Source organism: Onychomys torridus, chromosome 18 (genome assembly GCF_903995425.1).
Source record: "Onychomys torridus chromosome 18, mOncTor1.1, whole genome shotgun sequence".
NCBI lineage: Eukaryota > Metazoa > Chordata > Mammalia > Rodentia > Cricetidae > Onychomys > Onychomys torridus.
This window is the reverse complement of record NC_050460.1, coordinates 61,854,071-61,866,464: the sequence shown is the minus strand read 5'-3', so window position 1 is coordinate 61,866,464 and position 12,394 is coordinate 61,854,071. Positions and strand designations below refer to the sequence as shown.

The window sequence follows — 12,394 nt, the reverse complement described above, 5'->3', positions numbered from 1 at the left end:
GAGCTGATGCAGGTGCATCCCATGGAACTCACAGCCTCCTACTGGTCCCTTCCTGTCCCCTGCAGTGACCTCTGTAGGCATGATCTACAGGCAATCTGGTACAGAGGGGCTAGTCACTTTGGGGAGCAGCCGGGCAGGGCCTCCTCACGCCTCTAGACTTCAATCAGCTTGAAGTGATCAATCACTTGTGGGAGTCTACCTGGGCTTGGGTGTACCTAACTCACACTGCCAGGCCAACCTGAGCAAAGTGAACAGGAACTGTGATACCTGAGCACAGCATCCCTAGGGACGCACCACGTGGTACACATCCATCTGACTCCCACTGAAGTCTGCTGTGACCATGTCCACCCTCAACTCAGCAAGGGTTCTGGACGTCCCTTGGTACTAGAGATGAGGGCCCATGAGTGGTGACAGGTGTGGAGAGCTGAGGCAGGGCACATCTGTCACCAGATCCTAGCTTGTCACAAAGATGCACAGTTGGGAGTGAGGCCACTCAAAGGGAGAAAGTGAACTTGTGTTCACGGTGACAGTTAAAATGGCACCTGCCAGGCCACAGGGTGGCAAGAGAAGGTACAGAGCTGGAAGGGCCACTGCACCCTAAAAGGTGCTGCTGGGGTGGGTTGAGTGGGATTAGAACCACCCTGACCTCACAACACAGGAAATGAGTTCTGAGCAGATGTGTGTGTGTGTGTGTGTGTGTGTGTGTGTGTGCGCGCGCGTGTGTGTGTGTGCAGGGGCTAGGCATGGAGGAAGTAAGGCACAGACAAGGGATGAAGTCGTTGCTTTATTCCTGTGGTGAGCCCACAGCGGCATCGCGCACACAATGAACTGTAGGTTACAACACAGCTTACCAAGTGAGGATGCCACAGCACCCCAGGAACACATTCCTGGGAACGTCCTCGGAGAGCCATGCCCAGGACTAGCATGGCCACCACTACCCAACTTCCAGGAGGCCCCAGGAGGAGTATGGGGACGCACTCGCCATCTTCACAGGCTCAGGAATGGTAGCATGGTGGCTCCTCATCTCTGGAAAATCCAGTCTACACAAGTTTGGTCACAGTGGCTCATGTCTATGGCCACCCATGGGGCTGTCACCCACCTACCCTCCAAGGGCACAACTCAAGCCAGTCACCTTGCTTTCCCAGGCACTGGGGAGAGGTATAAAGTGGCCTTGGGGACATCAGGAGCTTCCTGGCTCTCTGGCTGGCATGGTGTCCTAAAAGGCCACTTTCTGAGATGCAGATCTTCCCTAGCCCTAGGTTCCCAAGACCCCAGCAGGCCTGGCTGAGGTTCCCTCTATCCTTGCAGGAGTATGGCCTGAAGCCTATTTTAGAGGGGCTATCCCTGTGACAGACAGCTGGGCTTGTCCCCATGCCAAGCTACAATGGAAGAGGGTGGAACACGAGCCTGAAGCAGCCACCAGGGGCTGTCGGGAAGGAACCTCAGCTACATCTCCAGCACCGCTTTGACCACATCTTGTCCCTGGCTGTCCCCCTGGGACTCACAGTAGTACCCCACTTTCAGACCTCTACACTGCTGGTCTCCCTCAATAGGCTGAGGAGCCTGTCTTGCCACCTCTAAAGTAGAAAGAGCCACTGCCACTGGCGTTCAAAGGTGACAATCTTAGCCCTTGGGAAGGCTGAGGCTGGAGACAGCGGCAGGGACAGGTGTGTGGCTCTGGGCCACCACTCCACCTGGGTCAGCCCAGGGCTCTAAATACTCCAGCTGCAAAGGGCAAGTACTGAGAGGCCATTAATCCTAAATTACAGGGGGTGACTGTGTCCTTGGCTGGGGGTGGGAACTATCTGTCCAGAAGCCCCCCTCAGTCTGACCTCTAGCAGCAGAGGCTGGAAAGCAGGGTGTGGGGAGGGGCAGTAGAGGAATGTGATGCCACAGACCCGGGTCAGGAGTGGCTCAGCCAGAGGCCCTGCCTTCTGCTAGGCTGAAAGTGTATTCTGGAACAAGCATTCATTCCTGTGCGGTTTTCCAAAGTGAGGGATGAGAAACAGGACAGGAAGGAGCAGACGGTGGGGAAGGGCTCTTCCCTGCCCTGGGGACGTGAAGCGCAGCTCACACGGGTTCACGCCTCTCATTCACCCAGTACAAGAGCTGTCCAAGGCCCTGTCCAGAGGAGAGTTGGATGCATTCCAGCAGCCCACAGCTGCTTCAGCCACGCCCCTCCCTCTGTCCACCCCAGAACCCTGAGCTTGGGGGACTCCACTTGGTAGCACAGGGCACTGTAGTGCCCAGGAACACTAATGCCAGAGGTGTTGTCAGGGTAAACACTCAGAATCAATGGTCATGTTACACAATCACCAGAGCATGGCCAGTGCCTGGTGCCAGGCCAGCTTAGCACTGCTCTGAGGCTCTGTTCACCACAGCAGGAGGGACAGGGCAGAGCAGAGGTTAACGGGGAGGATTTTCTTCTCCCTGGCACCCTTGTGCCCATCCAGAGGGACATCTGCATCCTGGGCTGGCCTGAGGCGCTTCAGTGCCGAGCTCCACTCTGGCCTTGGATTTCACCCTCTTCCTGTGGCCCCCAAGAGGCTGTGGTTACAGTTCTGTTATCTTCTAAGTTAGAAAGGACGGGAGAAGGGCTTAGCTGTGCACACAGAGGTCTGCAATTGTGGACACGGCTTAACTACTGAGCAATTTTTTTGCACAATTCAAAACTCCTGAGGAGGGTGCAGGGAATCAGTGCAACGAACACATCCCTCTCGCGCTGAAAAGAATTTCTTTTCCTAGGTCTTCCTGGAATAAAACACTTGTAATGTATTTGTCAGGAATTGACACTTGATTTAATAAGAGTGGGAAAGTGACAGCTGAGAGAGCCATTGAGGAGAGCCCATGTCTACAGTGGGCTTGGAATCCCTCTAAAATCACAACCGGAAAAGTACCGAGGCCTTAGGAGACTCTGAGGCTGAGTGTGAGACCGCTTCTGTGGCTGCCAGAAGCTGCTGCATAGACAGCATCTACCCTCAAACCTACCCCAGAGCCCAAACTGCCCTGCCCAGCACCCCAAATGGTCCCCCAGGAGCCCCTGTCATTGACACTGAACACTTCTTCCAAAAGCCACAACAAGGACACCTGCCATCCTAAAGTACATGATCAAAAGAAGGTACAGAGGGCTCTGCAGAACCCAGGGGACCTGGAAGCAGCTGCCATCTCAGCTGGCACCAGAGGCATCACATGGTAGCCACTCTCCAAGCTGAGCCCACTTGGCTGTGTTCACACACTGTTGACCTTACAGGAAAGTGCAGGCCTGAGGGAACAATGGCTTACACTGCCTCTGTTCCCTATGGCTTGACTGTGGCCCCTTGGCACCCAAAGGGTCCTCAGAGTCCGAATCCACCAGTATGGTGCTGGGGCTGCTTGGTGCAAGGGTCCTCCGAGTTCCAGCAGCCTGACTTGCCCTTAGCGCTTAAGTTCAGCTCAACACTCAAGTCTCATTTCCAGTCTGTTGGCCCCAGGGGAGAATCCTGCAGGGGACAAGAGGGGATAAGCCAGGCTCTGTCTCCGTCCTCTGGAAATGTGGACCTTATCTTAGATGTAGCCATGGCCTCTAGGCATATGCTCACCAGCCAAGGGTCTGGTGGGAAGTAAGCCAACCAGTATCCAACCTCCTGTACCCTAAGTAGGTGTCAATTCAAGAAAGGCTCCCCAAGGGTGGCCACAGGATCATCTCAGATGACTGCGGACTTGCTATGGTTCTCAGAACTCCCCACTGGCACCTGTGACTTTGAGGTCCCATCCCCTCCTGCTTATGTGAGGGAGGGCACCATGCCAGTGCCGAAGGGACCAGAGTCTCTAGTCTTACAACCTGAATACGCAGTACTGTCTGAAGGGAGAAAGGAAGCCACAGGTGTGGGTCTGAGATGGTGGGGAATGGGCTGCCAAGAGTGCTGAGTACCCAGTGCCTAGTATGACAGGTGTAGGGGGTGACATCTGGGGTGGACAACATGGCTTCTTGACAACTCAGCCCCACTGCTCCTGGGAGGCTGCTGGGCTCCAGGCCTGCATCTTGCCTTCCATGTTTACAAAGAAGGTGTATGGCAGCATGTGCTACCTCATAACTACAAGCCCAGAACTCAGGGTGCTGAAGCAGGAGGATTGCCATGAGTGTGGCCAGCCTAGACTACAGAGGGAGGATCTATCTTAAGCAAAGAACTGAACAAGAACAAAACAAGCCCTCACACGTTATCTTCCAAAAGACACAAACTCCACAGAACGGGGTATCCCTGTGCACTGGCAGGGTCCTGCCTGCTAGAGATGCTGAGCAGGCCATTCTCCAGGCTAACTGGCAACTGGGGGCTGGATGCTGCCAAGAGCAGCGCCACATACACAGTGGCTGCACCCTGCCATCCATCCACGGCATCCTCCTTACCAGAGGCAGCCACACCGCACAGGAATGAAGCCAGAGGTTCAGACTGTGAACTCATCTCCCCCAGGACCGGCTCTGCCACCCCAGGCCTGAACTCACAGGAGGATGAGCTCCATTGCAGCCCGAGGCCCCACTGCCACCTCTTCAGTGTGGACAACCCATTCCAATTAAGTCAAGCTCAGAGAAAGCTGAGCACTTCTGGAACAGGACGGGACCTGAAGCCCCACCCTCCTCTGAGCATGCTCACAGGAAGTGTTGAGGTGACTTCATGGGGCCTCAGGATGCAACAGGCAGGTGCAGAGGCAGGAGCTGTGCATGGAGGTGACAGAGGGTGCGGGTGGCACTGCAGCTAAGACAAACTGCTCTGCTCCATCCCCAGGTGGGTGATGCTGGAGAGGCTCACTGTGGAGTCCCGACACCCCATCTGTTGGCTGAACCAGGGCCAAGGGCAGCTGAGCCACGAGGCCCAGCAGGGCCAGCCTAGGATTGCCCAGTGCCTGTCTACACAGGCTTCTGAGCGGTCCTCTAGCAGCTGGCACGCTGGCCTCCCAGACTGGAAGGCTTGTACACATCAGGAATGACGGGTAATAAAGTGGCAATTTGATCAGTTATTAACTCTAGTGTCCACAGATTGATTTGCACATTGTGTGTTGGGTTGAACTTCAAGGATTTTCCTGGTCAGGCTAAGTGCCCTGATGAGCTGCATCTGGTCTCATTTAGGAGGGACAGTCTCTGCTCTGCCCACGTGCAAGCACTGGAGACTGAGGAAGACCCTTGTCCCTGCAGAGGGCCAGAGAAGTTCCACAAGCTTGCAACACCATGTCTCAGCAGAGGGAGAAAAACCACACAACAAACCACCCAGTAGCCAGGGCAACGGGTGCCGCCGAGGGGGCCCTCTGGGCTGGGCCCTTTTTTGGTTGTCAAGGCCTACGGTTCCCTCTGTCTGTAGACTCCTACTGCCCTGGTACCTTGGTAACATTAGAGGTAGGACTGATGGTGGACTTGAAGAATCAAGACCCACTTCCTCCCCTGGAGACTGCCTGAAGAGTGGGGAGAACATGGGTGCCCTTCGGTCCCCTGGGGAAACACCAGGTCAGTCTGCTCCTCCCAGGAGTGGGGGAAGGCATACTCCTGCTCCACCCAGGCCCACCCAAGTCACACCGCGTCCTCTGCCTCCTTTATTGGTGGTGTTGGTTGGGTGAACGCGAGTTGGGGCCCGGACTCGGGGGTAGTGAGCTGGCGCTGGGTGCTCGCCGTGCATGGGGGTCGAGCTGCTGACTGGGGGTGCTGGGGCCCCCGGTCCCCGGTTCCTCACTACTCTCTTCCTTTTGGCTGCTCTGCTGCTCCGGACACTCAAAGTGGACACAGTGGAACACCTGGAATGACAAAGAAGAGACGGTGAGGTGGTTCAGCCTGAGGCTGAAGCTGAGCCAGGATGACCTCAGCCTGCCATGCTGGCTCAGTGTGGGAAATCTCCCAACACCCACCTCGCTCCTGCCTGTCTCAGGTACCTGAAAGCAACAAGAAGGTTTTAGATGCATGTGGGCAGTCATAACAAACGCAAAAAGATGGCTGGTGCCAAAGTTAAGAAAGTCCAGCATGGACGCCTCAGCAGTGCCCAGGCTGGACCACTCAGCACTGGCTTTTCCCCTCTGTCTCTCCCTTTTGGATCACTCATTTAAAAGACAATGTTTTGGGGGGAAAAGGGAGGGGACAGAGCGAGAGAGAAAGAGAGGGAGACAGAGAGGGAGGGAGGGAGAGAGGGAGGGAGACAGAGAGGAAGGGAGGGAGGGAGGGAGGGAGGGAAAGGAGAGAGAGGAGCACAGTGAATTCTTTTAAATATAACGAGAATTTTTCTAGAATTATGAAAACGTGTTCAAGTTTCCTGGCTAAAACCTTTCCATAACCGCTTTCAGGTTCTGGCTGCTTCGTTCATAAGTCACTTAAATTCTCTTTTCTTAGCCAGGTGTTCTGGCCTAAACTATAGTCATAGCCTTTCAGGAGGCTGAGGCAGGAGGATCTCGGTCTTTGCTTCCTTTTAGCAGAACAAGAACTTTAACCTGACCTGACTGACACTGTTCCTCCTCCTCCTCCTCCCTGCCCCTCCTCCTGCCATCTCCTGCTCTGCCAGCTCCCCCCAGGCCAGGAAGACCTAGGTGACCTCGGGACCCCTCCCCCTCAGGACCTACACGTCTGTTGTACTCACAGCCCCAGGCTCCACAGCCCCATGTGCTCCGCCCTCCTGCCCTGACAGGAATAACTAGGTCAATAAAACCCCAAACTGAGAAGTCAAGTTGTGAGGATCAGTGCGTGGCTCTGCTGTGCCTGGAAGATGCTCTCTGTGGGAGGATGCGCACACCGGGCGCCTGGCTCCCCACTCCTCGCTGACCCCGTCCACTGTGACACCACCACTCCCTGCAATCTCTCCCTTGCATGCCCCTGTGTCCCACTGTGCAGTCAGGTCACATGCAAATGGTGCTGTCTCCTGGGACTACTCATCCACAGTGGCCCGTACCTAGTTCTCTCCCAGGCCCACAAGCCAGTGAGTCTCCTTGAGTTAAAGAGCCAGGCTGGGGAGACCTTAAAGATGCAGACTGAACCTTCCTACCTGAGTCCCGGTGGCCCTGGAATTGCAAGGTAACATAACCACCAGACATGAAGAACTCGGGCTTCTGAGAGGCCTGACTCCCAGCTGATCCCCGCAAACCCTAAGCCACACAGGTGAAAGCTTCCTTGGTCAGGGTGACACACAGGATTCCATTCATTTACTAAGACACAGCCTCCGGACAGAAACCCCTCGGATGCTGGGGGTGGGCAATGAAGCTGGTGTAGGCAAGCAGGCTAAGAGTGAGTGACAGAGATGGTGGGGGAAGAGAATAGTGTGACAGAGCGAAGGGTGATGGTGTCACCTCTAGGTCAGGTTCTCTCAGAGGTGCCAGGGCATGCTGCGACAAGCAAGGAGCCCTGGGCACACAAGGCCCAGCAGCCCAGGAGGTCAGCTACTGCAGAAGGACCTGAGGCGCAAGGCAGGAAGGACAGGGTGGCCTTGCAGGACAGGGCTGGGGAGGGCGTGCTGTTGCTTAGCTCTGGGAATGAAGGGAAGAAGGGTGTCTGTGGAGGGGCTCCGGGGCTGAGACACAGGAACTGCCTGACAAGAACGGTCGGTCAGCAGTGCCTGACCTGGAGCTGCAGCCAGAGACTTCTAGACACAGCTGACGCCTGCAAACCAAACTTCCAGAGAGATCAGAGAAGAGCACGAGTGTGCCATGACAAATTCAAATGCCAAACAGCTGACGACAGACTTCAAGTCCCTGAGTTTGTAAAGCAGCATTTACAGTCAGTAGGAAGGGATCATTTTAAAGAAAGCTGAGGAGGACAGAAAAGGAGCCTGCAGTATGCCACAATGACTTGGTAGAGGAGAGCAAGGGTCCTGCACTCTCGGACAGGCTGTGGGACTTGAGAGACTCGAGACAGCCCTCCCCTGTCCCTCCCCACAGATCCCCATAGATGCTCATGGGTTCTTTCAACTACAACAACTCCTGAGCCACCAACTCTGACCAGTGTGGTCCTGCCTAAGGGCAGCGCACAGTGCTGGGGCGTTCACTCAGCATGGAGAGGAGGGGAAGCTGCCTCGCTTCTGGGATGCCCTCCCACATCCAGGGTTCGGACCACAGGTGTTGGCATCCACATGTGTCAGGAGCACATGATACCTGGACTGGACCTTAGGGAGCACTCTGGAAAAATCTCCCCTATAGTACAGAGAAGACTGGGAGGCAGGCAGAGGAGACTCTGGAGGACATCTCGGTCCAGTGTGGCCCTAGACCCTCACCGTGGAGTGGCCTCCCACCCGCCCTTCTCACCTCTCTGGGAACACTATGCCTGGCTCCATCATCTCAGCCATGTTCCCAGCCCAGAGCAAGTCATAAGCACTGTTCCTGCACTACCCAACATGCTTCTAACACCATGTAGATGCCACGGTACCTGCAGCTCACTACACACAGGGCAGAGCACCTTCTTCCAATCTGTACATGCACATCTGGAAGGGTGTGTAGTTGAAGGTCTTTCTTCTCAAATGTAGGTGAAACCCTACACTTCAGGGCAGTCACCCTGGGCCTGAGGCCGCCTGTAGTCAGGCCTCACAGAGACCTAAGGGAAGGTGGCCTGGTTCTGCAATTTCTGTGCGGAAGCTGGTGGAGGAAGTTAATGGCTAGAGCAAGTGTGGCTCACAGAGGGCCTGGGAAATGTGCCCTGGCTAACCCCACCATGCTCCTGCACCTGCTTCCTCCCCCCACTTCCCACCACGCACTTACGGGCCTCACATGAGACGAAATGGCCAAATGCTGGCTTTCCCTTTGCTTAGGGGCTGGTGTGATTCAATTTCTTTCCTCTGAACCTTCCCCAGACTGCAATAGTCCTCAGAAAGGATGTGACCAAAAGTGAATGAGGCATACCGGGCAGAGGCACACTTCTGATTTATGCAAAGCCATTACCATGGTCTCCGCATCATTTTCCCTTCAACTTTTCGGCAATCGTGTATCCCATTAGCCTGTTTGATTGCTGCTGTTCGTGAAGGGGCACCTTCGCTGAACCATCTTCAGCAGCCTACCATCTCTCCCCCGAGAGGAGCGGCCAATTTGCAATGTAGTCATGTGTATGCAGCAGACCCAGCCTTCCTCACACCCGGGTGTCCTTTCTTGTGGTGGCTGTTTATTATCACTTTGCCAGGCCTCTGTGGGAGCTGTAATCCTGGACGTGTCTGAAGTGGTCTGGCATGCTCCTTTCCGTGAGACTGTGTAGCGTGTGAGTGCCATCCTGACCCCCCCTTGGGGAGTATGCTGACTCCTCCCTCCTTCAGAGCTATGATTCCCCAAGCACCTCATGCTGACTTTTCCAAGGTTTTTACAGAAGGGGAAGGGAAGAGAACAGGAAATGGGGGAGGAACAGAGGAGAGGGCCTATCAGCCCAAGAGTCCACTATGAACTATAGTAGACACTGGGAGAAGAATAAATACTGATCAATGACTCCGCCTTGTTTCTGCGGCTTCTGGGTAATTGGCACAGACCACTTTCCTGTCAGGCAGTACAAACAGGATTTCTGACCATCCTTCTGACTTGCATTTCCAAGGTGATGTATCTTTCCAAGATAGTTAGCTTCCTCTCACTGGCTGCCCATAAGTAAGATGAAGGCCTGAGGACTGTTCCGCTCCATCCCAGTATTACACCCATCACCACCCCAGATGTGAGCAGCCCAGTTATGGCAGCCAGTCAGCTCTCCTGCTCACCTCAGAGCTGATGTGAGCAGTCCAAATGCAGACCACAAACAGCTTTTCTTTTTGTTCCTCTTAAACAGAAGGCCAGTTGGGTATGGTGACACAAATCTGTCATCCCAGCACTGAGGAAGCTGTGGTGGAGGGATTGTGATCTAGAGGCTAGTTTATGCTACGTTGTAAAAATCTGTCTCAAAAAACCAAATCGGCCAACCAAACAGTAGTCCAAAACAAACAAGAATAGTAGGAAGAGGTTCCCATGAAGCTCTCTCATGCCTGTGGTTTTACCCAAATAACCAACATGCTCTCTGAGTCCTATTCCTGTTGCCACCACGACCAAGGCAACTCGTACCAAGGGAAACATTTGGCTTATCATCATGGAGACTTGGTGCTGGAGCGGGAGTTGAAGCTCTGTCCCGATCCACAGGCAGGGGAGTCAGACTCAGCCTGCCATGGGCTTTGGAAACCTGAAATTCAGTGACACACTTCCTCCAACAAGGCCACACTTCCTAGTCTTTCTAATCTTTAGTAGTATCACTTCTAGTGACTTAGCATAGTCAAACATGTAAGCCTACGGGGGTCACTCTTACTCAAATCACCAAATGCTATCTTCAAATAAGGGACCACTTTTAATATGGAGACATGACATCTCGGGGAGAGGAGGGTTGAGATAGAATTCTGAGCAAAAGGCTGCTCTGAGGCACCTTCTGGGCCTACATGATGTCTCTGGGGAGAACATGGAAGGAGAGTCCTTCAGGGGTCAGGGCACACTCCAGAGGGGGCTAGGAAATAATTATCCCAGGCCAGCAAGGAACATTTATTTAGTTTTTCTAGAATCTGTTTTTCTGGTTTTATTTTCCCACTAAAGCCACATGTTGCTATGGGAACGAGGTGGCCCTCGGATCCCAGAACCGCTCCCTGGCCTGAGGGAGCCTGTGAGTAAAGCCCACCTCAGCATGGAAGGCAGCTCAAGTGGCCACATGCAGACCCTGATGTGTTGCTGCGGCCTGTGAGGCCCTCTTGCAGCAAGCTCATAGCTTCTTACAGTTCCCGACACATGGCGGGGTAGGAAGGATCTGTAAGCCCCTCCTCCACGTGCTCCCAGACACCCCAATGTGGTGATATTTTATTTGTATTGAAATGTAATTTTATTTGTATGTTAATAAGGTTGCCTTGGGATCAGAGCAAGCCATAGCAGAAGCTGGGCGGTGGTGGTGCACACCTTTAATCGCAGCACTTGGGAAGGCAGAGCTAGGCGAATCTCTGTGTGTTCAAGGACACAGCCAGCATGGAGATACACGCCTTTAATCTCAATACAACCATAGAAGACCTGGAGGTCTGTACAGACAGGAAGTGATGAGGTCATGTGGCTGGGTTTACAACCAATGAGAAGGCAGAACAGAAAGTCTATAAAAAAGAGAAAAACACAGGAAGTAGCTCTCTGGCGGAGAGGAAAGACAGAGCAGCAGTGAAGGGTAAGGTTTTCAGCTCTCAGCTATTGCTCTGACCTCTTGGCTTTTAACTCTGCAATTGGCTCTGTGTTTCTTATTTAACAAGACGGTTACGTCTACACCCTGCTTTCTAGAGGAAACCCTGCCCTTCAATCTTCTCTGCACCCACCCACATCTGGACCCACCTCAGCTGCCCCTGTACCTCTGTCCACCATATCCACATGACTTAGAGATACAAATGTCACCTCAAGTCCAGGTTCTTCAAAGGGTGCACTGCCAGGCAGAGAGGCTGCAGCCCTGTTCTAAGTGTTCTACCTCAGTTTCTCCCCTAGACCTAGCATATGTGGGGCTTAAAGCCAGCCTGTCAGAGTGGGATGTGGGTACCTGAGGTGTGGGCCAGGGTGGAGTGGAGTCCGCCTTGGCACCTCACTCTTTGTCACAGTCTTCTGGGAGACACAGTGGTCCCATGTCAAGAGCCAACCTGAGCAGATGCAACACTCTGACCCTCCAAGTTTAGTCTCTTATGAAGAGTTAGCTGAGGACAGCCTGGGCAAGCGCAGGGCTCTCCTCTTGCCTGACTCAGGCCTTCTTGCCCAGGAACTCCGGTCGGCTGCCACAGCAGTTGTCCCCTTTCTTAGCAGTTGGAGCACTTGGGGAGTCTCTCTCGGTCTGAGGCACATGTCTAAAGGGTCCTACATGTACTACCTGAGTCCTGCTTCCTTCAGCACACCCGGATGCACACCTAGCATGGATGGGATTTGCTGTGTTGTCTGCTGATTCTCTGTGGGCAGTGAGCATGGGGTACAACGGGAGGAGGGGGGGGGAGCACTTCCGGGAGGACAGGGAAGACTTTGGGAAATCAGAAGTTTGCTCCAACAGTCTACTAAGAGCTGAACCTCCACAGACTGGGAGGCTGCCATTGTCAGGAGCTACCTAGATCTGAGGGAACATGGAGGCTCAGGACACATGCTGAGCAGATAGACACAGAATTCTGGGCCTGGGAGCCTCTTACAGCCCTGCTGGTCTCTGCCCCCTGTTATTCTAAGCCAGCTGGAGGTCAAGGCCTAATCCACCTCAGAGCTGCAAAGCTGTCGCCAGGCTCCAGGCTGTAGAGACTACGGAAGGCCTCTAAACAAGCAGCAGCATCTCCAGCCACGTGCATACCGACTAGGACACCTTGTCCCCGAATGGTCTTCCACTCTCAGGAGGCCCTGCAGGGGCTTCCCACATCCCTGCTCTGCATGCCGTCTCTCAAGACCTCCCCGGCAAGGCAGCAGAGTGCTTATGTTCTTCTTT

General features: G+C 54.2%; 1 protein-coding gene across 1 annotated transcript in view; it reads right to left on the bottom strand.

The window, feature by feature from the left end:
• Positions 1 to 771: 771 nt before the first annotated feature.
• Positions 772 to 12,394, bottom strand: part of Btbd9 (BTB domain containing 9) — a 362,869-nt gene continuing 351,246 nt past the window's right edge. The window contains exon 11 of the mRNA XM_036167576.1: positions 772 to 5,757. Coding sequence (XP_036023469.1) covers positions 5,560 to 5,757 — 198 coding nt within the window. The 3' untranslated portion in view covers positions 772 to 5,559. The remainder of the gene's footprint in view (positions 5,758 to 12,394) is intronic.